The sequence below is a fragment of the Leucopleurus acutus genome (genome assembly GCF_964270905.1).
Source record: "Leucopleurus acutus genome assembly, chromosome: 6".
Classification (NCBI taxonomy): Eukaryota; Metazoa; Chordata; class Mammalia; order Artiodactyla; family Delphinidae; genus Leucopleurus; species Leucopleurus acutus.
In genome coordinates this window covers 99,888,114-99,915,861 of record NC_139149.1, presented here as the reverse complement: position 1 = coordinate 99,915,861, position 27,748 = coordinate 99,888,114, and the positions used below count along the sequence as shown (strand labels likewise).

Genomic DNA, 27,748 nt, shown 5'->3' with positions numbered 1-27,748 from the left:
ACCTCTCAACTCTTTACCCTGGCAGCTCCAAGTAGGGTTAAAAAAAAAAAAAGAGAGAAAAGGAAGGAGAGAGGGAGGGAGGGAAGGAAGGAAGGAAGGGAGGGAAGGGAAGGGAAGGAAGGGAGGAAGGAAGGAAAGAGGGAGGGAGGAAGGAAGGAAGAAAGAAAAGGTACACCCCCACCAATGGATGGGAATGGGGGCTACAGGCTGGGGAGCCCTCCATAACAGGGACTGATGGCATTTATCCCCACAGCAGGCTATCCCCTAGAGGCAGGCTCTGTCTTCATCACTGTCTGGGACCACTGCATCCAAAACAAGAACCTGCTGGGAAGATTTCAGGAGCTCCAGAAAGGAAGAGACCTCTCAGGTAGAAGGTGTCTCCCTAAGGTCCAGGAGGCATGTCCCTTGGGTTTAAAGGCACATTATTGGAGAAAAGACCCCATGATGTAGAGAAGAAAGGAATCTCCTCTGGCACCAACAATAATGAAGTTTACTGGCTGAAATCATCCTGAATCTGGGGGAAAGAAGGAGCTTTATACATAAATCTCTTATAGGTTCTCGTTCTCAAATCAGTTGATTGGCAGCTTATCTCTTTCAGTCTCTTTAGCTCTTGGTTGAGTTGGTGGCTTGTAGAGCAGAAAAAGGAAGGGCTGGCAACAGTAGGGCAATGAACGTTGGAGGCTGGACCCCAGGAATCTGGGGTCATGTATTGTGGGTTGGCCTCAAGAGGTGAATGAGCTTCCTGCAGTGTTTGGTAGAGGCCGGCCTGGGACTGCTACGTGGCAGTAACTGATTCCCCAGAGAGAGCAAGGCTAACTTCTCACTGGCACCCAGGGACACCAGCACCTGTGGGATAGAGAGAGATGACAGAACATGACATGCAGAGGACTGTGATTTGGCCCAGCAATTCCCACTCTAGAAAAGGAAGAAAAAGAAAATGAGCTCTTGGGGACTCAAAATAGGTTGTGTGGGAGAAGACAGACCTTGGGGACAGGAATCACCAGGACCAGAGGTCTATTTCCATTCTCTTTGGTTATAGACCATGAAACCAAGGCACCAAAGGACCTATGCACTTGTCCCCAGGAAGAGGTAATAAATGCAGCAGTAAAACTAAGCCAAAAGGTGAGACTCCCAGCTGTGGATCTAGACCAGTGGGTCTGGACCTCCTTACCACCAAGAATCCCTTTTATTATTTCCCCACACGGACTGCCAAAAAACTCTAATATATATCATAACCATCCTGTCAGAACCTCTCTTCTGCATGAACCACCCGATGCTGCCACACTGAACTATTATAATTTGGAGGTTTAGCTTTATCATAGGTAGACGTATGATTTTTCCATTGGGCTGTTTATATACTGAAAATTGAGCAGAAAAAAGAAAAAAACAGAGTAAAGCAGGTTAAGAACATGGGCTCTAGGAACTTTCCTGGTGGTCCAATGGTTAAGACTCCATGCTTTCACTGCAGAGGCCACAGGTTCAATCCCTGGTCAGGAAACTAAGATCCCACATGCCCTGTGGCACAGCCAAAGGAAAAAAAAAAGAGCACGGGCTCTGGACTTAGACTCTTGAGTTCAAAAGTCCAATCCTACATATCAGCTTTGTAACTTGGACAAGTTATTAAATTCTTTGTGCCTCAGTTTCATTGCCTGCAAAATGAGGAGCAAAGCTTAAACCAGATAATAAAGGTAAAATGCTTAGCATGGTACTTTTCACATGGTAAGTGCTAAAAAAGATAGTTAGCACCTTCATGGCCCTCAGAATGAAACCACTCTATACCTTAACGTCTAGTCTTCCCTCACCTCCCTCCTGCACAGCCTCCAGAAGAAAGAAACGCTGGTCCTTGAGATCCCAGGCATCTCCTAGCCCAATGGAGCCTTCTTCCAGGTCCCCTCCCTTCTCCAGGTGTGAAATGTTAGATGAAAAACTCATGACCAAGTCACGGCCCCTGGGTTTCCTGATCCCAGAGAAGGATACAGCTTGGGTTTCTAGATGTTCCAATTCCTTAAAGACTATCTCAGAAAAATGTTGTGAAAACCAGCCCCATCATGGTGATTCCAAAGTCCCCCCAGGTGTACCTGATGGATGCAGGGCTCCTGTTGGAGGCTCCGGAGGGCAACGAGGGCGGCCTCCTTCACATTTGGCTGGGGGTCTCCACACGCCACCTCTAGGAGCCGCTGGGGTACTTGGCACCGTACCAGCTCGTCCCCCAAACCCTCAGGCCCCAAGTTGCCCAGAGCTGATGCGGCATTGCGCCGGATACCAGCCTGAGGATCTCCAAGGAGCTGGGTCATACCGGGCACCGCAGCTGCCAGGGCAGGCCCCAGGGGACCAGCTTGGTAGGCTGCATTGCCCACAGCAAAGCTGGCACCACGCCGCACAGCAGGGTCTTTGTCTCCAAGTCCCAGCAGCAAAAGGTTGAGCAGTCCTAGCTGGCTCTGCAGGGCCCCGCGCAGGGCTCCGCTGTGCTGGAGCAAGTGTCCCAGAAGCCCGTAAGTACGGGCCCGCACAGAATTCTCTGGGTGGCCCAGGAGGCTGCGCAGGGGCCGATAGGATTCATCGGGGCCAGCCAGGAGTTCTTGGATAAAGGACAAATGGCTGGGAGACAGTACCCGAGCGGTGTGGGCCAGGAGGGAGAGAAGGTCAGAGGTCAGCAGCGGCTGGTCACCCAGGAGGGCAGCTGAGAGGAATGAGATGGTGGTTGTAGGGCAGGCGGCTACTGTGCTCACAAACTGGTTGAGAGAGGGGGGCTCAGAGAGGGCCAGGCGTGTGAGCAGACTGATGGGCAGCTCGGCTTGTGTCAGTGGAAGATGGTGGCGGCAGACCTGGAGAAGGGGGAGGGGTGCAAGGAGAGGGAGAATACACTGCAGCAAGATACTGAGACGGAGCCCACAATCTGGGAGAGAGAAAAGCCAAACTCTGGTGAGAATACCACAGAAAGCCAGAAGACCTGAGCCACAGCACCGCACGTGAGACACAACGTGGAGCCCAGGAGAACAGGTCCTTCCCAAGTCCATGCCTTGCTCTGCAAGGACTTAGTCTCCCTGCTCCAGAGACCCACTCACTGCTTAATGCCAACAATTTCCAAGGAAGTGATTCCCAGCTGAGGAGCTGAGTCTCCAGGGCCTAGACTAAGATACCTGCCCCACTGGGTTCCAAGTGAATCCAGATATCGGACTGATGGAGAGAAGAGGCACCAGCCCAGCTCCAACCACATGCCTCTGTTCAGGCCCGAATGCTTTCTCCACTCAACTCTTAGACCAAGCCAGGTGCTGCACTCCCACAGGGGCCTGCGAGAGCCCCGGAGCTGTCGGGAAGTGAATTTGAGTACACAGGGTTGGGCCACCTTCCTCTCCCACGTTCCTGCCTGGGTAGCTTCCCCAGTACCTGCAGCAGGTGGGCTGTGACTTCTGAGTCTGTGAGGTCAGCCAAGACACCTTCAAGGAGGTCAGCGTCCACATCCAGGGCGAAGGGGAAGCAGAGGAGCTGGCAGACAGAGAGCACCACAACGGGGAGAAACTCAGGCCCCTGAGGCCTAAGGAGGGGAGAGTGGAAGGATATACTCAGTCTGGTGCACCCACCCTTTAGCTTTCTTCCCCCGACTCTTCTCAAATTCCCTAGTCCAGCTCTCCTTCCCCAACCTCAGTAATCCCATTTCTTGCCTCATAGCTCAAGCTGTCAGCTCTTTCTCTCCTGCCTTCCCCTCCTCCTCCCCCCAACAGCCAACATTGAATTTTCTGGTCTCCCTCCTCTAGCTCCAACTCACGCCTGGGTCAGGTGATGCAGGAAGCTGGGCGAAAGCAGATGCTTCAGGGTGGACATGAGGATACTTCCACGCTGAGACAGGTGGCTCAGGCATAACTGGGGTTCCTGGGTAAAGGTGGCCATGGCCAGGCTCAGCAGGGCTGCCATACCTGGAAACACCAAGAATGGGGACCCAGTGGAGCAGGCAAGAGGTCAGGATGCCACTGCGTCCCCAAGGCTCTCAGGGCTACCCCCTGTTCAGTCCCTTCCCTGTCCTTGAGCAGCTCCAGCACAGACTCTGCCACCCTTTCCCCAGGCGGCAGCAGCAGTAGCCACCTCCATGGGCTAACCCAGTTCTAGGCTGTTTCCTCTTGAAGAGGAATCAACACACTGGCCCGACAAGAGGGGCTGTGCTGTTGGAAAGATACCTTGGGGTGAGATCAGCGTCCAGTCTGGCTCTGGGCTTTGTGGACTGGACAGTGACAGCTCCTCTTCCTGTACAGATGCCTCCTCAGGGAGCCTCAGCACCATGGAGAAGCGGTGCCACAGAACGGTCCACATTTCTGAGCTAGCCACGACCCTTACTGGATTATCCTTCCCCTGCTAGAGACAAAATTGAATGAGGGTAAACGAGGAGGTCCAAGACAGGAGTCAAAACGCCTTTTTTCACTCTTGTCCCTGACCTATGAGGAAGAGGAGTCCCAGAAATAATTCCTTCTGTTTTCCCACCTAGGATTTCCCTGTTGTCCCAGTTCCCTCGCTTATCACATCTTAACCCCTGACCTCTCAACCCATGTGTATGTCTACTGGAAACCAGGGAATTACAACTTTCTTCCCACTGAATCCCAAGGGATGTAGCTGAATGGTTCCCCTCAAAGGGTCCGTACTGACAGCAGATGGGTCCCATTTAAGGCCATCACAGGCGGTGTGAGAGGAGAGGTGACTGTTGCTTCTTCCTTCCTATTGGCCAGTGGCTCCCCAAAGCAGCTCTCCTTACTTCCCATCCGTCCTAGGATGCAGCTGTACCTGGGTGAGCAGCTGCAGCAGAAGCATGAGGAGGCCATCATAGAATCCACAGCCACCCGGTGGAGTCAGCCGGACCTGTCGGAGAGAGGTGGGAAGAGAGCAGATCTGAGAGGGGTGAGGTGACCACACAGGCCTGTGCTCCCAACTCCAAGTCAGGCAGGAGGAGTTCTTCTTCAGCCTAGTGTAGTGGGGAGAGTTCTTTTGGACTTAGGAGTCTTGGCTCCTGCCTATTCGTTCAATGACTAACTCTGTCCTAAAGACACACAGTCAGTAGGGTGAGCAGGCAGACAAACCATTAGAGTTTAGGAAGATGCTTTTGCTACACGAGAGGCTGTGAGTGAGGGCTGTGGAGAGGGAACGGGACACAGCTGAGAGTGCTAACTCTGCCTCCTGGAGGTAGGAAACTGATGGGATTAAAAGTTTAAAAGGGAGACGAGAGGGAGTGAGGGAGATGCAAGAGGGAAGAAATATGGGGACATATGTATATGTGTACAACTGATTCACTTTGTTATAAAGCAGAAACTAACACACCATTGTAAAGCAATTATACTCCAAAAAAGATGTTAAATAAATAAATAAAATTTTAAAAAAATAAAATAAAAGGGAGATGAGGAAGGGAGAGGTCAAAGCTTCCATAAAGGCAGGTCGTGAGAGACCACAGTGAACTTTGGAAATGTTAATTCTTTGGTGGAGCAGGATTAGAGAGCCCAGAGGGAACAGATGAGCTTTGAGTAGCCTGCTAACCAATTTAGACATTAACCCAGAAACCGTGGGAAGCCACTGAGGACTTACACAAGCTCCACATGGGCGAGATTTTTGTGTCTCTCCTTTCACTACTGTATTCTCAAAGCCAAGAATAGTGCCTGGTACTCACTATTATATTTATGTGTGAAATAATTACTGGTTGAACAAATGGGCAGGTTTTCCTTTACGAAAGCTCACTTTGGTGGCACTGAAGAAAATGGACTGGAGAGGAGAGAGGCTGGAGGGGAGATCCTTCAGGAGGCAAGTGCCGGGGGGGGGGGTGGGGAGAGAGAGAGAGAGAGAGAGAGAGAGAGAGAGAGAGAGAGACACACACACACACACACACACACACACACACACACACACACACACACACACACACACACACACACACACACACGCTGCCTCCCCCTTCCCCTCCCCCATCAGAGGTCCTGCAAGTTAACAACAAACCTAAAGCCCTGACAGTCTGGACTCAGAGGGATCTATTATCCGAGGGCAGAAGGATAGGACAGGAAAGACGCCTTGATTCTCTCACACTCCTTAGTTTACTCTAGGCTTGCTGGCATTTCAGTCTTTCTCCCTGAACGCAGATCTTATTTGACTCAGAGAAAATGCGTGTCTGCATTCCCTGGTAGAGCTCACCTCCGCAGGGGCGGACAGGGCATGTGTGGCAGCTGCAATCCACTCCACAGGCTGGAGGTCAAAAGTCACCCCTTGCTGACCAAGCTGTCCCAACAGACAGGCTGCCGCGCTCTGTGGAGAGTTAGACAAGGTGGAGGAATGTCCGCATCTGAATGGTACTCGGGACAGGCAGAGAGGATTTATTTCTTTGTCCTGGTCCAGAAGAATGCCTCACAAACAGCTGCAAATTAGGAAATGACTCTCCTGCTTGCAGAAGGGTGGGATGATAGGGTGAAAAGTGGAGGAAGATGAAGGTTGAAAACTCACCACAAGAGAGACGACGTGTGAATGGGTAAAGACAGTAGCAACCTCACTGCCTAGCTTCTCCATTCTGGAATAAAGAGATACATCAAGGCTGCTGCCCTCACAGAAACCCTCACACCCTCTGTCCCAATCCCTCCTAAGGATAGGCTGTAGGGTGTCACTCCCCACAATCCATGTCTGGGTGAGCTATGTGGGTGGAAGATTTCAGTGGAGAGACGCTGCTTTATGACTCACCCAGAAGGCAGATCTTGGAGGTGAAGGACAAGAAGGGAGAGGAGGTACAGTGCCACTTCAGCGGACTCTTCCCAATCCACTACCTTTACCTACAAAGGAAACCCGAGATACCAGAGGCTCCTCTGATTGAGATGGTGGGGCCCCCAAGAGATGCCCACTCGTGCTGCCGGCCTACCTTGCCCTGGACCAACTTCCACAGTGACTCCAAGGCCAGGGGCTCTTGCCCTAGAAGACAGCACAGGGGCTCACTGACGTGGCAGCAGGAGTAGAGAACCTAAAGGGAGTGGGAAGGAGTCTGTCAGGGAGGCAGAGCAGCCCCTGGGCTCCTAGATTGAAAGGCTCAGCTGAAAGCAGGCTAGCCTCTCGACAGATCTAGTATCCACAACTAGGGATATTAGAGAAATTCAGGCCACTTGTGCCTCTTGCTAAAAGACTGTGAGATGTGGACACTTCTCGGTTCTGCTGAGGACTGGCTGACAGTAGGGCCATCTCAGCTGAACAATTTTAAAAGCAGAAAGGGGTCCTCCAAGGGGGGAGTCTCTCATTTCTCTCAGTGTCTCTTTCTCTCTCTCTTAGTCCTTGGGGTGAAAAAGAAGTCTGAAAGGCCAAGAATTAATGGGCAGGCAGTACCTTGAGAAGGTGTAGGCACAGGATGGGATGCTGTAGGCCAGAGATGAGGGATGACCTCAGTTGGTTGCTGTCTTCAGTGAGCTGGTTTGCCAAATGCCGGGAGATCTGTAGAGACATACCTGAAGACTCAATCCCATTCCCATTATTCCAATCCCATTCCTCTCATATCTCCAACTAATCAGGACTCTCAACCCCCTGCTAGCCACTCTTCCCCAGATTCACCAGGAACCTCAGCCCCCATTCCATTCCCAGTCTTCATGGCCAGTGGAGAACCAAAAGGCAAGGCCTAGTTAAGTCCCACTGCCGGCAGGTACAGAGGAAAGTGTTGCTAGCCAAAAGGGAGCAGGAAATCTGAATCTTGAACCCTTGAGGAAGCATCACTGGTGGCTTCAGATCAGCTACCCCACCACATGGGCAGTTTGTCACTGAGCTCTCTAATCAGCTGAACAAGGGCTCTGGGATTTTGGCTACATCATGTTCTACAAGTGGCTCAAACCTAGTGGGAGCATCTGTTTCTGGAAGTACTGAGTAAAGGGAGGCATAAAAGCTTGTTTTTCTGCCTTTCTGAAAAGCTGGGCCAGCCTCCCCTACTTTGGCAACAGGGAGGACAGGAACAAAAAAATTGTAGCTCAGACCTGCGCCTTGGCTTCCCAGCAGCCAGGTAGCCCCACAGGAGCAGTGCATAAGGCTGCCAGTGCCGAGGAGAGGGCTCCAGGCAGATCCTCACTCTGCTCCCGAAGCGGCTGGCTCACCTCGGGGGCTCCTGCGAGAAAGGCAAAGAACGCAGGAAGGCGTTGGTTGTTTAAGATTCCCCATTCTTTCTCTCAGTTCATAGTTATTTAACACTCACTAAATGCCAGGCTTATTCTAGGTAATGGCAGGAGAAAGAGCAGAGCTGGACCTACTCAACAAGTAGGTCAAGAGAACCTTACATTCCCATTCCAGTTACCTGGGGGGCTGTGGAAAGGGAGCTGTGGAACTGTCAAGCCATGAAGGAGCCCGTCCAACACAGCCCGCTGTGTGGTCATCAGGCTGGAGTAGAAAGCTCTGGAGATGGTCCAGCTGTTCCCATCCATGGTTTCACACAGAACAGTAAAGCACTAAGGGAGACAAGGCAGGGTTAACAGCAGGCACATCAGAAAACTGACTGGACTTAGCATAAGGAGCAGGAGTGCCCGGAGAACCTGAGAAAGGAGGAGAGAAACCCAGGGGGACCAGCTGATGGACTCTTAAGGATTCCTCACACAGAAAGTGCCATATATCTGCCTTCACATTTCAAGGACAGGAATTTTAGGTGTCAATCCTTTTATTCTGATCAGCTGCTCTCTAGATGAGTTTCTCAAAGTATTATCTGTGGACCCTGAGTATAAGAATTCCTGGGGATTCATGGGTCCTTCCCAACCCAGTCTTATTGATTCAGAATTTCGAGAGGTGGGGAATTTATTCCAAACTCCCCATGCTACTCAGTGCACAGTGACATATGAGAAGTGCTGACCAATAATGTGAGTCACTACTGGCCAAAACGTACGTTAGATGTTAAAAGCTTCCTTACCGGAAAGGGTGAGGGATGTTAAAATGGGCTCTCAGAAGAGAAGAGACTGGGCTTCCCTGGTGGCACAGTGGTTAAGAAGCTGCCTGCCAATGCAGGGGACAAGGGTTCGAGCCCTGGTCCGGGAAGATCCCACGTGCTGGGGAGCAACTAAGCCCAAGCACCACAACTACTGAGCCTGTGCTCTAGGGCCCGTGCTCCACAACAAGAGAAGCCACTGCAATGAGAAGCCCGTGCACCACAATGAAGAGTAGTCCCCGCTCGCCGCAACTAGAGAAAGCCCGTGTGCAGCAATGAAGACCCAATGCAGCCAAAAATAAATAAATAAATAAATAAATTTTAAAAAAAAAAAAAGAAGAAGAGACTGAATGGACTGCTAGCTGCTAGCTGGAAGTAGGAATGTAGCCCAAATCTGTGCTCCCAGTTTCCAGTCTGAACAACGACCAGGCAATTGTTTCCCTCCTTGAGCATGTTGCCCTCTGTCTCCTCTGAGATCAGTCAGAACTCAACTATTTTCTCTTTCAAGTCTCCCTTCCCATCCCTCACCTCCAGAGTCCAGGAGAGAGAACCCACATAGGTTACTAGTCTGTAGGACAAACAAGGTTGGGAATACTAGCTGATCTGTAAGTCTATTCAAGAAGAAATACTTCTATTTGTAGTTCCCTAAAATAGGCCACACTGCTTAATGCCTCTGGGCTTTAATATAGGTTGCTCTTTCTACCCGGAATGTCCTCCCTACTTTCCTGCCTCATCCACCTGGCAAACTTCTGTTCATTCTTCAAATCCTAGCAGAGGTGATTTCCTCCTTCAAGATTTCTTCTATGACTCTTAGGGACTTCCCTGGCGGTCCAGTGGTTAAGACTCCGTGCTTCCACTGCAGGGGGCACGGGTTCAATTCCTGGTCAGGGAACTAAGATCCCACATACTGCGTGGCGGGTCCAAAAAAAATAAAAGGTTTCTTCTATGACCCTCCAAGTAGTGTTAGTCTTCTTCACTGGTGCTTCTACATTTTACATGAAGTTCTAATGTACTTTTCACACTGTTGTCCTTGATCACATCTCTCCTATTAGACTAGCCCTGATCCCTTGAAGATGGGGACTTTCTCTTACTTAGATGGCATATGACACATAGCTGGCATTCAACAAACATTTGTTGTATTACCTCGATCTAACCCTACAGAGCCATAAGAAAGAGGATGGGAGAAACACAGGGAAAACCACAGACAGAAATCTGGAAGGGGGGGCAGATTACCATAAGGCTGTCCCTCTGCAAAGTCTGCTCGGAGTCATCTGGTTGGGCCAGTAGTTTCCCCAAGAGCTCCAGAAAGAGGTTGGCAGCTTCCTGAAATACCTGTAGGCTAGGGAAAAATGAGTCCATGGTTTCTTCTCATCTCTCTACTAAAAGCCCACATGTTGTGAATGGGTCCGTTCAGGGCAGGTAGGAGAATCTCTGCAAAGGAACACATCAGAGTGCTCTCTCTCCTCTCCCCTCACACACACACACAGTTGCACATACATACCTCCAGGCCTCTTTGTCATTTTCTCTAGCTTATTCACACCCTGAGCCTTCCATTTAGTGTGACTGCTAACACTTAGAACCTGAAGTTCCGTGCGCAAACTTGGAGGTGTCTCGGGGTCCTTAAGAGGACTAGGTGGACTCTAAGAGGTCACTCAGCTGACCCCTAAACCTGGCACAAATCATGGCTTCTCCTTACTTAGCCTCTTCCTAATGGGGATGGGAAGAAATGGGGGTAGAAACTGAAGCCAAACTGGCCAACAGAGCAAAATGCCTCTCATCCCACCTGTCACCTGTCTGGCTCCTCTCCAGATTGAAGGTGCAGGCAAAGTAGGCCTGAATCACAGCCATCAGGTCCTGTAAGAAGGTCCCATACCAACGTTGCTGCCAGGGAAGAGGACAGAGAGTTAGGACAATGTAGGGGATGGAAACAAAGACTAAGGGAAAAGTGTGTCAGACATCCAGTCAGGCTGAGCAAACAGAAAGGGACAGAGGGAAGAGGGTGTTTGGACAGAGAGAGGAGATCCAGAGGTAAGAAAGTGGCGGCCGACGGGCTGTAAACATCCAGAAAATGTGTCTTGTTTGGGCCTGAACAGCATTTTGGAGTTTAGGAGGTTCTATTTTTCAAAATAGCTCAAATTCTTCTCTAAATTCCTTAAAAACTCTCAAGACTAACACTCATCAGCAGAGTGCAGCTTCCAGCCGCCAAGCCTTGGCCACGTTAAACATTTCTGCATTCCGGCCTTTCAGCTCAGCTGCGTCGGGACACAGCACAGGGACGTGGACACTGAGACTCACTCCTAGCTCTCCCGCTTATCATCTCCATGACCACTGACAAGGCAGTGCCCGTGTGTGAGTTAGTTAATCTCTGAATTTCAGTACCCTGCTCTATAAAATCAGGCCTGTAAAGCCTAGGATTTTACCTTTCAAAACACAGTGCTCTGGGCTTCCCTGGTGATGCAGTGGTTGAGAGTCTGCCTGCCAATGCAGGGGACGTGGGTTCGTGCCCCGGTCCAGGAAGATCCCACATGCCACGGAGCGGCTGGGCCCGTGAGCCATGGCCGCTGAGCCTGCGTGTCCGGAGCCTGTGCTCCGCAACGGGAGAGGTCACAACAGTGAGAGGCCCGCGTACCGCAAAAACAAACAAACAAACAAAAAAAAACACAGTACTTTAAATATTGGGAAATTGCACATAAAAATCTGGATTTCTAGCTTTCCTTGGAAAACTGCAGGATCTGGCACCACTGAGCCCATATTCCCCCCTAACAGCAGTGAGCTGGCGCTGAGGAGAGGATGCCCCGTTCCGACTGAGCACGAGATCTCAGTTTCTCACATTCCCACTGATTCATATAGTCACACACAGTCTACTTCACTGATGACATTATCTGCCTGGCCTTGGAAGGCATGAGAATTTGCAATTCATGATCTACTAACTAGAGAGGAGGAGAAGAAAAGAAAAGGCAGTTGGGCCAAATAGAGATGGCAATTCAAAGAAAAGAAATCCAAAGAGAAGAAATTCTGCTAAGTCTTGAGAGGCTCCTGGCACAGCGCTTACCTGCTGGATACTGCTGCTCTCCTGGCTGTGTCGGAGGAGGCTGAGCAGCAGCCGGGGGAGCCCTGCCCCACGGCAGAAGGAGTACAAGGAAACAGAGTCACCACCGCAGCTGGACAGAAGACTGCTCAGGACCCGGAGCACAGGAAGGATATGGGAAGCGCCCTCCAGCATGCCTTTCAGGATCTGGGTGACACAAGGGAAAGAGACAGTAATCGATATTATGAGAGGTAAAGGAAGGAGAGTCACAGATACCAAGTGTCCCCAAGATGTTGACAAAGCAGACCAAATGTTCTCATTCCTTTCTTTGGGAATCTAAAACCCAGAAAAGGAGAACAAAGAAACAGGGAAAGTGTACCAGGAAAGGGGAATATAGATGGCCAGGTCACCTGACTTAGAGGTGACCAAACCGGGGGGAGGGGGTAACACCTCCCCTCAGTCAGTGACAGACCCAGTGACATTCCTATCTGCTCCCTCCCTTCTCCAGCCCTTCACCTTAAAACAAAATGAAACCACACACACACATTTCTGAAAATTAAAAACAATGGGCACAAAACAATGTTGCTCAACTCCAGATAGACAAAACAATATTACTCAACTCTAGATCAGGGGTTGACAAAATATGACCTGCAGGCCAGATCCTACCTACCACTTATTTTTATACAGGACAGTATTATATTTTTAAATGGTTATTTTTTAAAAAGTTATTCTTCAAAAGAAGACTAACGTTTACATCAACCGCTTTACAATATGCTACTCACTGTTCTGAATCTGTTCACTTATTTACTCACTTAATCTTTACAATAACCCTAGTGATTGTAAGGTAAATACAATTACCCATTTTATAGACGAGGAGACTGAAGCTTCTAGGTAGGTTAAGTAAGTAGTCAATAATCACAAACAGTAGTTTGGCTGGAATTCTAACTCAGAAAGTTTTACCCTGGAGGCAGAGTTGTTAACCTCTTTCCCCACTGAAAAATTATCCAACACAAGGAGGACAGATAAGGGCCAAAAGAGAGGTGCAGGGTGCCAAGGTAATTCAAGAGCGAAAGGAGAGTCTTTTCAACAAATGGTGCTGGGATGATTACATAACCACATGCGAAAAGATGAACTTATATCCCTACCTCACAATATATACAAAAATCAACTCATAATGGGTCAGAGACCTAAATGTCAGAGCTAAAAGTCTAGAAAGCTTTTTTTTACGCGGGCCTCTCACTGTTGTGGCCTCTCCCGTTGCGGAGCACAGGCTCCGGACGTGCAGGCTCAGCGGCCATGGCTCACGGGCCCAGCCGCTCCGCGGCATGTGGGATCTTCCCAGACCGGGGCACAAACCCGTGTCCCCTGCATCGGCAGGCAGACTCTCAACCACTGCGCCACCAGGGAAGCCCTAGAAAGCTTTTAGAAAAAACATAGGAGAAAATCTTCAAGACTTTGGGTTTAAAAAAGATTTCTCAGATACAACACCAGAAGCATAATCCACAAAGGAAAAAAATGGTAACTGGACTTCAAAATTTAAAACCTTTGTGCTTCAAAAGACATTCTTATGAGAATAAAAAGACATATTAGAGACTCGGAGAAAATATTTGCAAATCATACATCTGATAAAGGTCTTGTATCCAGAAGATACAGAGAATTCTTACAACTCAAGTAGAAAACAACCCAACTTAAAAATGAGCCAAAGAAATGATTCGATATTTCACCAAAGAAGAAATATTAATACAAATGTCTGATAAGCACATGAGAAGATGCTCACATTAGTCATTAGCAAAATGTGAATTAAAATGGCAATGAGATACTATTTCACACTCTCTAAAATGACTACACTCAGACAGACAGACAGTAACACATGTTGGCAAGGAGGTGGACAAATGAGGACCCTCATACATTGCTGGTGAGAATGTAAAATGGTGCAGCCACTTTGGAAAATAAATAGTCCAGCAGTTTCTTAAAATCTTAAACATAAATTTACTATATGCCCCAGCAATTCCACTCCTATGCATACACCCAAGAGAAATGAAAACATATATCCACACAAAGGCTTCCTCATGGATGTTCAAAGCAGCATTATTCATAAAAGCCAAAAACTGGAAACAATCCAAATTTCAATCAATTAGTGGAATGAATAAACAAAATGTGATATATCCGTACAGCAGAATATTAATCAGCAATGAAAAGGAATTAAGTATTGATACACGCTACAACATGAATGAACCTCAAAAACATTATGCTAAGGGTTTCCCTGGTGGCGCAGTGGTTGAGAGTCCGCCTGCCGATGCAGGGGACACGGGCTCATGCCCCAGTCTGGGAAGATCCCACATGCCGTGGAGCGACTGGGCGCGTGGCCATGGCCGCTGAGCCTGCGCGTCCCGCAATGGGAGAGGCCACAACAGTGAGAGGCCCGTGTACCGCAAAAAAAAAAAAAAAAAAAAATTATGCTAAGAGAAAGGAGTCAGACACAAAGACTATACATTGTATGATCATATTTATATGAAATGTTCAGAAAACACAAATATAATAGACAGAAAGTAGTCTCCTGTTACTAGGAGTGGGAATGATAATTAACTGTAAATAGTTAAGAATCATCTTATTGGGGTGATGAAAATATTCTAAAACTGAATTATGGTGATGATTTCACAACTTGGTAAATTTACTAAAAATTATTTTTTAAAACTTTAAAGAAAAGGGACTTCTTTCCAGTGGTAAAGAATCTGCCTTCCAATGCAGGGGATGCGGGTGCAATCCGTGGTCGGAGAACAAAGATCCCACATGCCGCAGGGCAACTAAGCCCACGCGCCACAACTTCTGAGTCTGTGCGCCTCAACGAGAGAGCCCACGTGCTGCAAACTACAGAGCTCACGCGCCCTGGAGCCCACACGCCACAACTAGAGAGAAGCCCGCTGGCCACAACGAAAGATCCCACATGACACAACTAAGACCTGACGCAGCCTAAATAAATAAATAAAATTAAAAAAAAAAAAACTTTAAAGAAAAGAGAGAGAGATGCACGCAACATACTTCGGTGAGTTCCCAGGAAAGAAGATCACCATTTCAGAGACACAAGGAAAGGCTTTGTAGGAGAGAATACTAATTATGAACACCAATTAAGCAAGACGTTATCCCCTAAAAAAGAATCTCATTCTTCTCATTAGTATACCTGCATTAGAAAATATTACACACTTAAATTGTTACATATTTTTAATTTTGTCAAAAATTTTGTGGCAATGTGTCTTCTCTCATTATAGAAGTCGTTACATGATATCCTCCATTTTTTCCTCTTGGACAACAGTGCCTAAAAAAGTTCCACCAGAAAGTTTGCTGATCCCTGCTCTAGAGGAATACTTTTCCCTTCAGAAAGAAAAACCCAAGGTCTGCTCTTTCTGTATTACTAAAGGAGGTTGGCAAATCTCCTTGAATTGAACAGACGGAGTGAAAGAGAATAGGAAAGGGACAAACTTCCTTTCTCCTTATGTCAATCAACGTTTTTTAATGCCTCATCTGTGAAAACAGTCTCCAGTTTCATCCATGGTATACTTCTGCTGGTTACCTGCCCTCCAGCCTCATGCAGCTGACTCTGGATGCGCTGGCAGAAGTCGGGATTGCACAGCAGGGCGAGAGGGGCCTTCAGTTGGACGGGCACAGGCTCAGTGATCTCTAGCAGGTGCCGCCACTCAGCATCATCGTTGCCTGGCTCCTGAGGCATCAGGGAGTGAAGGTCAGGAGGAGTGTGTCAGGTTCAAGGGTAGTAGCTCCCAACCTGGGGAATCATGAAGTAACTGCAAAAGGCCAGTGACTCCTTTGGCACAGATGTATTTTTTTCAGCCACCCGTTTAAAAAGGTAGAGTTGGCAGTAAATGAGGGGTCTTGAAAAGTCTCTTGGAGAACACTGGCAGGTGTGCATAAAAAGACACCTAGAAAGATACCCACTGCGTGGTTTATAATAAAAAAAATTGGAAACATCATACAGCCAGTCAGTAAGGGAATAATCAACCATGGCACATACATATTAGGACATACTAAGAAATTGTTAAAAAGACTGTAGTACTGACAATGCATCACTTATGTAGTGTGCCCACCAAAAATGCATGACTCGAATCTAATTATGCAAAAGTATCAATTTGAGGAACATTCTACAAAATAACTGACCTGTGCACCTAAAAACTATCAAGCATGAAAGACAAAGAAAGAGTAGGAACGGTTTCAGATTAAAGGAGACTAATGAAGCATAACAACTAAATGCAATGCTTAACACTGGACTGGATTGTGGACTGGGGGAAAAACATGTTTTTGCTATAAAGAACATGACCAGAGCAACTGGCAAAATCTAAATATGGACTGTAGATTAAGTAACAGGATCATATCAGTGTCAAATTCCTGACTTCTATAACTGCACTGAGGTGGTGCAAGTGCATCACCTTGATCCCAGCAAATACGCACTAAAGTACATTTGGCAGTAAAGGGGCATGTCTGCACTTACCCCAAAATGGTTCAGAAAGATGATGTGTCCATATACAGAGAAAGAGAACCACAAAGCAAATGTGGCAGAATTTTAACAATTGGTGAATCTGGGTGAAAGGGTATATAAGAATTCTTGGTTCTATTTTCACAATTATTATTTAAGTTTGAAATGTTTTCAAAATAAAAAGTTAAAATCTTAAAAAAACAAAAGATTGAAGTAGATGTAGAAAGATCTCTAGAACAGATCATGTAAGAGATGCATGAGGCAAAACGATACATATGGTATGAACTCAGTAATGTAAAAACAGCCAAACTATATATTCTATGTGGACATATATATAAATATATGTAAAAGCACAAAAAGTTAGGAAGGAGACAGACACCTCTGGGACTGAAATAAGGCTCAAGAGGGACTTTCCTTTTTACTTATGTACTCCAATTTTTGATAATTAAATGTTCAGATACTATGCAATTAAAATCTATAAATAATAAGAAAGCAATTTTTAACACAAAGGGAGCTATTCCTTGGAGGGTTGGGAATCACTGTTCTAGAAAACATCTACCAAGACCCAACATCCCATGGAAGGGACAAGGCCAGGAGGAGCCCCTAGGTCTCACCTCATTTTCTAGGTCCACTGCATCAAGGCTCTGCTGGCCCACCACCTCTGGCCTCAGCTCTGGGAATGCTTGCTCACAATCCTGGGTGACCCAGTTTTCCCTGCTAGAGGAAGCAGGGAGTAAGATGAGTTCCAGGCCTGTGAGGCTTAGAGTTCGTGAACTTGTCCCTCCCTCTACATCCAGGATAGGAATGAAAAATAAGCCATATAGGATTGGCTAGAGGAGACCTCCTTCTAGGATCTGGCCAGGACAGCATAGGTCCACTACACGCATATCCTTGACTGCCCTCCCACTTTGGATCTTCTTCTCAAAGCTACCTTGGCGGTTTTCACCCGTAGCTCTCAACTCAAATAATCTTCCATTTTGCGTGGAGATGATTCTTTCCTTTTCAGTTAATGAATCAATACAACTGAGACATAGAGAAAGGAAAGTTTCCACGTTTCCTGATGAATCAGGAAAGTATCAATACCTGGAATTAGGGTTCAGGCACCCAGGACTCAAGACTCCCAGGGCCCTGTCTACATTTAGGCAGTAGTGAGTGACAGGGACCATGCTGTATTTGCTTTGACTGGAGCCAAAGATCTGCAAGCGACCTCATCCTATAAATCCCTGGTTCTACCCTCCTCACCAAGGTGCAAGGGGAGCTTCTCCAGCCCTCCACTCAGGCCAGCTGCTCTTCATTTCTGAGCCTAAGACCCCAGTCAAGAGGCTTGGTTCCTGAGGAGTGGCCTTTAGTCTGGGCAGAGAGGCTGTGCCAGAAGCCACCTTGCTGGTCCTGTCCTCTTGCTCGAGGGCAGGTCCTGTGTTCTGGTGTTTCTGCAGGAAATGAGACACTGAGTCAGAACTACTTGGTTGTCATAAGACACTATGAATCCTATTCGTGGCCCTTTCCCAACCCTAGAAAGTCACCCTCCTTCTCCAACTCCCCCAGTCACTAGCCTGGCTATGTCATACATGCCCTTCTGCCCCACACACCTTCTGCTTGGCCTCCTCAGCCATGTGCTTATAGGCTTGCCGCAAGATGCGAGATCGATTGCCCTTGGGGGCCAGACGATGCGCCTGTTGGTCCTTTAGGACCTGAAGTTCTGGGGGTAAGCGACTGGTGAATGGGGTACCCAAATCTGGGCCTGCTGACTCGGTTAATACTGCAAGGAGAGAAGAGGGGGACAGGTGATCACACTGGAGCTGCGCCACTGTTTCCATTTGGCTGGAGACAACTTCAGCATCTCCAGGCTTCTGTGGAAGGAGACCCTTTTGACAAAGTGACAAAGAGGGACTGGGATTACAAGGGAAGTGGCAAGGGTCATGCAAAGGGCTAGGGAGAAAATTCAAGCTGGTGGGGAAAAGAATATATGTTGGATCCAGACGTTGGGGTCAGGGGTTGCATTGGGTAGAGTACTAGGGAAGTGCAAGAGCCCTGGGAACCCTAAGGACTCACTGGTGACACGACCAGCAATAAAGGGATGATGTAACAGGTCTGGCCAGGACAGACGCTGCCGGGGGTCCTTGGTGAGCAGTCCCTGAAGGAAGTTCTGTGGAGAGAAAGGATACCCCATCAGCCTTCACTTCTCCACAGCCTCTCTCAAACTCATCAGAATCGAACCAAGACTCCTGAGTGCATTCTTACAACAGACTGGCTGGTCTTAATCACGCCCTCTCTAATCCTATCCTTAGGCCTCATTTCCCTGGCTGAAATCATGAACAGACCTCACTCACCTTCTGGGGAGCCCCAATTCCTGTCCATGGACATTTTGGAACCCCAAAAGTAAAACCAGAAATCTCAATGTCAACAGCTTTGTGAAGAAGTGAAAAAAAACGAAGAGAAAGAGAGGGATGTCATCTTCACAATCATCTTCAGAAAACAAACATTCAAGGGGTCCCAAACTGCTCACTTTGCCCTCCCTTTGACTGTGGCTCGTTTGTGCTGGGTAGGAACAAATGCACTTACAGTTAAAAGCACACTCACACGCATAAGTCATTGTGTAAAGATGTGTTTGGGAGCACTCAAAAATAAATCTTTCAGCAAGTCTTCAGATGGTGGAGGGGCAGGGAGACTGTCTGAAAAGGGTACATCTGTTATAAGGTGTCCTTGGGGAAATCCTCAATTGGGCCTGAAATAGGAATAGAAGGTACTAGTAGATTACAACCCTTGTTCTAAAACAAGGTGATCATTACACCTTGGCTCTTGCTGGAGATACCTGCATGTCTGCCCTAAGGGAGAATGTATATCTTATGGATATCACCCAATTATGCTTCCTTTGTTTAGGTTCTTTTTGATAATTATTTGGGCTACCCCCAGCTAAATAGGTTGGGGAGAAACTTGTCTCTTTTCATCTTAGATAAAACAAAGGAAAGTTATCATGAGGTTTTACCCTGGGAGAAGGCTGCATTTAAATTTTATTGAAGGCTCAAATCTTGCCCTAGATGAAAAATAAAAAAGGTCAATTCCTTTTCCTCCCTCCCCCCACCCCCACCCCGGCCTGCTGAGATTTAACTGCAAAAGACAGGCACCATCTCTATCCTCTGCCGCTAATCAGTGAGCTAGCCCCATCAGCTATGGCCATTTGGATATCTAAAGATTCTTTCAGGAAGAGGACAGCTGTGTTGGCAAATCTGGAAATCATTCGGCCATTGCATCTGATAGGAAAGTAGTAGAATAGAGAGTATGTAAAGGGACCAATATCTGTTTCTGGTGTCTTGAAATTACCTCTCCATTTTGATAAAGGACAGCCTGACCCAAGGAGGGGCTGCTACTCCCAAGTTGGGCACACCTTAGATCACCCTCCCAGAATAAGGCTCTGCAGTACAAAAGCAAGGCAGCTTGCCCCAGCTCCCGCATCAATTAAGTAACTGCAAGGTGCAGCCCCAGCTCTGGAAAAAAATTGTGGAAAAGGGAACAGGGCAGAGGGAGACAGGTTTCTGATGCAAAAGCAGTCTTTCAGTATTCATCACCTTGAAGCAAGGACTAATGGTGGGGGGCCAGCGCACAGGGTCCTTGAGAATTTGGCTGACCAGCTGAAAGATGCTCGTGGTATAGAAGGGAGGAGTGCCCACTGCCAGCTCATACAGTATGCAGCCCACAGACCAGAGGTCCGCGGTGTGGTCGTATGGTCGTTCCTCCACCAGCTCTGGAGACATGTAGAGTGGTGTGCCTTTAATGGATGTCAGCACCATCGTGTTGGTGCTCATAGCCCGGGCAAATCTGCAGTAGATGATGGAATCAAAATGGAAAAAGAAGATATTCAATAAAAACAAGAGAGACTTCCCTGGCGGTCCAGTGGTTAAGATGCTGTGCTTACACTGCAGGGGGGCGCAGGTTCGATCCCTGGTCAGGGAACTCAGATCCAGCATGCAGTGGGTAGGGCCAAAAATTAGATAGATAAATGAATAAATAATAAACACTAGAGCTGGTCACTGTGTGAGATAGACAGATAGACAGATAGAGAAATAGAGAAATAATAAACTCTAGAGCTGGTCACTGCTACCTATCACTGTGCGAGATATCCCCAACCTGAACAAACAGACCATCTTCCAAGACCCAGCAGGAATCCCAGTCTCCAGCTCAGGTTCTAAAATGAGGCCCAAGGAACTCAAGCATATGATCTAAGGCTCCTTGCAGAACTGGAAGCAGAGACAGAAGGTCAGGCACCTCACCCAAAGTCACAGAGCTTTATGCCACCACCCTTGGCAAGGAGGATGTTCTGAGGCTTCATGTCTCGGTGGAGGATGCGGTGGGAATGCAGATAGTACAGGGCTGACACCAACTGGGCAGCAATGGCCTGAACCTAGGGGTCAAACAGTCAGGTGAGAGGAAGAAAGGAGAAGTCAGCGGAAGGAGTCTGCTGATGAGCCCAAAGCCTCCACCCTAATACTACTACTGATGTGATCTTCTCTTCCTTCCCTTTCTTCCAGAGCTTCACAAGATACCTTCCTTAGTTCTTGCTCCCCTATTCATTCATTCTTTCATTTGTTCATTCATTCATTCAAGGAAAATTTATTGAGTCTCACTAACTGCATGACCACATGCAAATTATCTTATGGCTCTCAGATTCATCATCTACCCATAAGGCGACAATAATGATACTACTTATTTCATAGGATCATTGTGAGGATTTAAATGAGTTAAAGCATGTAAAGTAACGTATTGCTCAGAATGGTGCCTGGCACTTACCATTCAATATATATTAGCTGTTATTAAATAAGACAAAGTCCCTTCTCTCAAGAGAAGTAGCCAGACAAACAAACAAGACTGACAAAACAAATAAGATGATGGCTTACAAATAATAATGAATGCTTGGAAGGAAACAGAATGCTGTGACAGGAAGTCCTGAAGGGGGCCTACTTGCTAGAGTACAGAGAAATCCCTAGAATGAATATGGCTGGAGAATGTCTTCAACCAAATCCTACGGCTAACCACTGTGCCTTGGTAGTGAATCCTGCCTTAACCACAACGCTTATCCCTTCCTGCCTCTCTGGTATCACCACACTGGGCCTTCTTACCTAGAGGTGCCTAACAATAACAACAGCATTAAAAATAGCTAGATATATTGAACACTTGTGTCAGGCACTCTTTCAAACACTTTACAGGAATTAACTCATTAATCTTCACAATAGCCTTATGAGGTAGACATTATTATTATTTCCATTTTAAAATGAGGAAAGTGAGGGCAGACAGCAGAAGCAAGAAGAATTACAATCCTGGAGCCTGTGGAACAAAAACCACATTCACAGAAAGATAGACAAGATGAAAAGGCAGAGGGCTATGCACCAGATGAAGGAACAAGATAAAACGCCAGAAAAACAACTAAATGAAGTGGAGATAGGAAACTTTTCAGAAAAAGATTTCAGAATAATGATAGTGAAGATGATCCAGGAACTCAGAAAAGTAATGGAGGCAAAGATCAAGAAGATGCAAGGAATGTTTAACAAAGATCTAGAAGAATTAAAGAACAAACAAAAGAGATGAACAACACAATAAATGAAATGAAAAATACACTAGAAGGAATCAATAGCAGAATAACTGAGGCAGAAGAACGGATAAGTGACCTGAAAGACAGAATGCTGGAATTCACTGCTGTGGAACAGAATCAAGAAAAAAGAATGAAAAGAAATGAAGACAGCCTAAGAAACCTCTGGGACAACATTAAATGCAACAACATTCACATTATAGGGGTCCAAGAAGGAGAAGAGAGAGAGAAAGGATCTGAGAAAATATTTGAAGAGATAATAGTTGAAAACTTCCCTAACGTGGGAAAGAAAAGGAAATAGCCACCCAAGTCCAGGAAGTGCAGAGAGTCCCATACACGATAAACCCAAGGAGAAACACGCCGAGACACATAGTAATCAAATAGGCAAACATTAAAGACAAAGAAAAATTATTGAAGGCAGCAAGGGAAAAACGACAAATAACATACAAGGGAACTCCCATAAGGTTAACAGTTGATTTCTCAGCAGAAACTCTACAAGCCAGAAGGGAGTGGCATGATATACTTAAAGTGTTGAAAGGGAAGAACAACAACCAAGATTACTCTACCCGGCAAGGATCTCATTCAGATTTGATGGAGAAATCAAAAGCTTTACAGACAAGCAAAGGCTAAGAGAATTCAGCACCACAAAACCAGCTCTACAACAAATGCTAAAGGAACTTCTCCAAGTGGGAAACACAGAGAAGAAAAGGACCTACAAAAACAAACCCAAAACAATTAAGAAAATGGTCACGGGAACATACATATCGATAATTACTTTAAACGTGAAAGGAATAAATGCTCCAACCAAAAGACACAGGCTTGCTGAATGGATACAAAAACAAGACGCATATATATGCTGTCTACATGAGACCCACTTCAGACCTAGGGACACATACAGACTGAAAGTGAGGGGATGGAAAAAGATATTCCATGCAAATGGAAATCAAAAGAAAGCAGGAGTAGCAATACTCATACCAGATAAAATAGACTTTAAAATAAAGAATGTTACAAGAGACAAGGAAGGACACTATGTAATGATCGAGGGATCAATCCAAGAAGAAGATATAACAATTATAAATATATATGCACCCAACATAGGAGCACCTCAATACATAAGGCAACTGCTAACAGCTATACAAGAGGAAATCGACAGTAACACAATAATAGTGGGGGACTTTAACACTTCACTTACACCAATGGACAGATCATTCAAACAGAAAATTAATAAGGAAACACAAGTTTTAAGTAACACAATAGATTAGATAAATTTAATTGATATTTATAGGACATTCCATCCAAAAATAGCAGATTACACTTTCGTCTCAAGTGTGCACGGAACATTCTCCAGGATAAATCACATCTTGGGTCACAAATCAAGTCTCAGTAAATTTAAGAAAACTGAAATCATATCAAGACCACAACGCTATGAGATTAGAAATCAATTACAGGGAAAAAAACACAAACGCATGGAGGCTAAACAGTACGCTACTAAATAACCAAGAGATCACTGAAAAAATCAAAGAGGAAATCAAAAACTACCTAGAGACAAATGATAATGAAAACATGACGATCCAAAACCTATGGGATGCAGCAAAAGCAGTTCTAAGCGGGATGTTTATAGCAATACAAGTCTACCTCCAAAAACAAGAAAAATCTGAAATAAACAATCTAACCTTACACCTAAAGGAACTAGAGAAAGAAGAGCAAACAAAACGCAAAGTTAGCAGAAGGAAAGAAATCATAAAGATCAGAGCAGAAGTAAATGAAATAGAAACAAAGAAAACAACAGCACAGATCAATAAAACTAAAAGCTGGTTCTTGAGAACATAAGCAATATTGATAAACCATTAGCCAGACTCATCAAGAAAAAGAGGGAGAAGACTCAAATCAATAAAATTAGAAATGAAAAAGAAGTTACAACAGACACCACAGAAATACAAAGCATCCTAAGAGACTACAACAAGCAACTTTATGCCAATAAAATGGACAACCTGGAAGAAATGGACACATTCTTAGAAAGGTATAACCTTCCAAGACTGAACCAGGAAGAAATAAAAAAATATGAACAGACCAATCACAAGTAATGAAATTGAAACTGTGATTAAAAATCTTCCAACAAATAAAAGTCCAGGACGAGATGGCTTCACAGGTGAATTCTATCAAACATTTAGAGAAGAGCTAACACCCATCCTTCTCAAACTCTTCCAAAAAATTGCAGAGGAAGGAACACTCCCAAACTCATTCTATGAGCCCACCATCGCCCTGATACCAAAACCAGACAAAGATACTCCAAAAAGAAAATTGCAGACCAATATCACTGATGAATACAGATGCAAAAATCCTCAACAAAATACTAGCGAACAGAATCCAACAGCACATTAAAAGGATCATACACCATGAGCAAGTGGGATTTATCCCAGGGATGCAAGGATTCTTCCATATACGCAAATCAATCAATGTGATACACTATATTAACAAACTGAAAAAGAAAAACCATATGATCAGCTCAATAGATGCAGAAAAGCTTTTGACAAAATTTAACACCCATTTATGATAAAAACTCTCCAGAAAGTGGGCATAGAGGGAACCTACTTCAACATAATAAAGGCCAAATATGACAAACCCACAGCAAACATCATTCTCAATGGTGAAAAACTGAAAGCATTTCCTCTGAGATCAGGAACAAGACAAGGATGTCCACTTTCACCACTATTATTCAACATAGTTTTGGAAGTCCTAGCCATGGCAATCAGAGAAGAAAAAGAAATAAAAGGAATACAAATTGGAAAAGAAGAAGTAAAACTGTCACTCTTTGCAGATGACATGATACTATACATAGGGAATCCTAAAGATGCCACCAGAAAACTACTAGAGCTAATCAATGAATTTGGTAAAGTTGCAGGATACAAAATTAATGCACAGAAATCTCTTTCATTCCTATACACTAATGATGAAAAATCTGAAAGAGAAATTAAGGAAACACTCCCATTTACCACTGCAACAAAAAGAATAAAATACCTAGGAATAAACCTACCTAGGGAGACCAAAGATCTGTATGCAGAAAACTATAAGACACTGTTGAAAGAAATTAAAGATGATACCAACAGATGGAGAGATATACCATGTTCTTTGATTGGAAGAATCAATATTGTGAAAATGACTATACTACCCAAAGCAATCTACAGATTCAATGCAATCCCTATCAAGTTAATGGCATTTTTTTACAGAACTAGAACAAAAAAATCTTAAAATTTGTATGGAGACACAAAAGACCCCATTGCTCCACAATGGGAGAGGTCACAAGAGTAAGAGGCCCATGTACCACCAAAAAAAAAAAAAAAAAAAAAAAGAACTAAATGTAAGACTGGACACTATAAAACTCTTAGAGGAAAACATAGGAAGCACACTCTTTTTTTTTTTTTTTTTTTGCGGTACACGGGCCTCTCACTGTTGTGGCCTCTCCCGTTGTGGAGCACAGGCTGCGGACACGCAGGCTCAGCGGCCATGGCTCATGGGCCCAGCAGCCCCGCGGCATGGGGGATCCTCCCAGACCGGGGCACGAACCCGTGTCCCCTGCATCAGCAGGCGGACTCTCAACCACTGCACCACCAGGGAAGCCCACAAGATCTTTTTTGATCCACCTCCTAGAGTAATGGAAATAAAAACAAAAACCAAAAAAAATGAGGAAAGTGAACAAAGAGAAGTTAAAGTAACTTGCCCAAGAAGATCAGGCTACAAAGTGGCAGACCCAACCTTTGTATTCAGAGATTTGGGTTCCAGCGTTCACATACTTTACTGTCACACCACACTGCCTCTACATATACCTAGACTCTTATATTTTACTTGGGAGTTTTCAAACTGGAGACTCTCAATGCCCTCAGCTCTCAGTCCTTAAACTGAGAAGAGGTCATGGGTAGAAGAAGTTTGATCCAGGAATACCTGCTCTTCGGGAAGTTTTCCATCATCTTCTAGGATTTGAAAAAGCTCTCCCTCAGCATAGTCTGTCACCACCACCACCTGCAGGGAGAAGGCAATGCTACTAATGGCTCCACATTCATGCATTTTGAGGATGGGAAATTCCTGGGACCCTTCTTCTTGGCGAGAGGTGACCCAAAACCAAAGTGCACCTCTTTGTCAGTCTCAAAGCTGTCAAGCATATGCACAATATTGGGATGCCGCAGACCCCGCATGATTTCAATCTCTCGTTGCAGATTCCTCAGCTCTTTCTCCGAGCGTCCCAATTTTGGAATGAACTTCAGGGCCACCACCTGTCAGTGGTAAGGTCAAGAGTCAAGGCCTAACCACACTATTTAAACATTAGCCTCAAAGCTCCAGAACTCAGACTTCAGATTGTTTGAGCAATTCTCACTATACTTGCTAGTCTCCCACTCGACTTTCCCCACGGTACCCTGGCCTTACCCAGGTTTCCCCTGCTCTCACCCTAGGAGGAAAGAGCCTCTGCCAGATAGATCCCTTTGGTGTATTCTGGGAAAAGAACTGGATAAAGAACTCAAGATTTAAGGGATTTAGGGGAAAGGGAAGGAAGAAAAAATGAAGAGGGAAGAATAGAGTTCAGGTGGTTTATCCCTTCCTTCATGGTATGATAGATAATAATATTAATAATAATTATAATTGCTGTTTACTAGGTGCCAAGCACTGCTCTAAGTTATTCAGTGTGACATCCCACTTAATCCTCATACCCCAATAAGACGCTGTTCTATTTTCATTCTATAGATGAGGAAACTGAGACATAGAGAGGTTGAGTAACTTGTATATAGTTCTAAGGCTAGAAAGTGGTGGAGCTGCGATTTGAACCCAAGTAATCCAATTTCAGAGCTCATATTTCATAAGTATGAAGGAATCAGTGTCCTACGAATACAGGTCAGTATTCTGGCCCCATTCTCCACTGGAGTTGAGGGTGTGGGATACCACCCAAGAGATATCCCTCTTTGTTCACCACCTGAGCGCTGTATTTTCTTCGACCCTTGTACACCCTCCCGAAAGAGCCTTCTCCAATCATCTCCAACACGTGGTACTTTTCCATGACAGAGATTTCAGGATCCCTCAGAAGGAGATAGAGATGGTGGTGAAGGGCTACAGCTCCAGGGACAGTTCCACACATCTGGGAGGCCTGGTTCGGGCATGGAAGAAAGGTTAACGTTAGCCGCCTTGCCTTTGCCTTTTTTTTCATAACAATCCAGGCCTCATAAATAAGGTAGGGTAGAGAATGGAAAGATGAGATCTTGGAGCAGAGTGCCTTCCGCAATCCTCCCTCCTTTTCTCTTCCTGTCTCCCAACCCAACCTTGTTCCCACCTGACCCCGTGTCCCCCTTCCCCCTCCACCCAGCCTTGCCCACCCGACCACTGCCCCCTTCACCCAGCCTCTCCCCCTCACCCCACCCTCTCCACCCAGCCTCACCCACCCGACCCCGCCCCCCTCCATCCAGCCTCGCCCACCGACCCCGCCCCTTCCAGCCACCCCAAAGTTCCTGCCACTGACAACCTCCTCAGCACCCCCGCCCACACCCTCGGCCCGCCGGCTTAGCGGACAGGAGCGCTTCTCTTACCCCAAGCCTAGGAGCTTCAAGCTCTTCAGGCCGAGGGACGCCGGCCCTGGCCTTCAGCCCCGCCCCTTCTAGGTGCCTTCGTATTTTGCCTGACTTATCGTTCTTATCGTGGGACTTATCGTCCCACCCCCACTGCCGGTCTCCTTCGACTCACATTGTTACCAATTTTACTCGCTAGAACTGGTCAGAGGTTCGG

At 46.2% G+C, this 27,748-nt stretch overlaps 1 protein-coding gene across 3 annotated transcripts; it reads right to left on the bottom strand.

Moving 5' to 3' along the window:
- Positions 1 to 470: 470 nt before the first annotated feature.
- On the bottom strand, positions 471 to 27,111 carry STK36 (serine/threonine kinase 36). 3 transcript variants are annotated; one of them, XM_082840870.1, is made up of 26 exons: positions 26,946 to 27,111; positions 26,113 to 26,253; positions 25,925 to 26,002; positions 20,673 to 20,803; positions 19,971 to 20,220; positions 18,457 to 18,550; positions 17,994 to 18,163; positions 17,647 to 17,834; positions 17,019 to 17,118; positions 15,490 to 15,636; positions 11,946 to 12,128; positions 10,677 to 10,774; positions 10,127 to 10,232; positions 8,276 to 8,426; positions 7,962 to 8,089; positions 7,327 to 7,431; positions 6,872 to 6,970; positions 6,697 to 6,785; positions 6,466 to 6,529; positions 6,160 to 6,270; positions 4,771 to 4,845; positions 4,173 to 4,347; positions 3,767 to 3,914; positions 3,388 to 3,535; positions 2,079 to 2,825; positions 471 to 846 (listed from the first exon to the last, which is right to left on the bottom strand). In XM_082840870.1, exons 1-26 carry the CDS (start codon positions 27,105 to 27,107, stop codon positions 703 to 705), a joined length of 4,032 nt encoding a protein of 1,343 aa, XP_082696996.1. In that variant the 5' UTR covers positions 27,108 to 27,111; the 3' UTR covers positions 471 to 702. The 3 variants fall into 3 exon arrangements, with proteins under 3 accessions (XP_082696996.1, XP_082696997.1, XP_082696998.1); XM_082840871.1 differs by having other exon boundaries at positions 4,173 to 4,344; XM_082840872.1 differs by having other exon boundaries at positions 4,771 to 4,782.
- Positions 27,112 to 27,748: the final 637 nt, after the last annotated feature.

Excerpts from the sequence above, each read along its gene's own strand:
- STK36 (XM_082840870.1), bottom strand. The coding sequence starts at position 27,107 with ATGTGTGGAACTGTCCCTGGAGCTGTAGCCCTTCACCACCATCTCTAT. Across the intron at positions 18,551-19,970 it reads CCATTAGTCCTTGCTTCAAG|AACTTCCTTCAGGGACTGCT; the intron begins GTGATGAATACT and ends TTCTCTCCACAG. Across the intron at positions 18,164-18,456 it reads TATTGCTGGTCGTGTCACCA|TATTAACCGAGTCAGCAGGC; the intron begins GTGAGTCCTTAG and ends CTCTCCTTGCAG.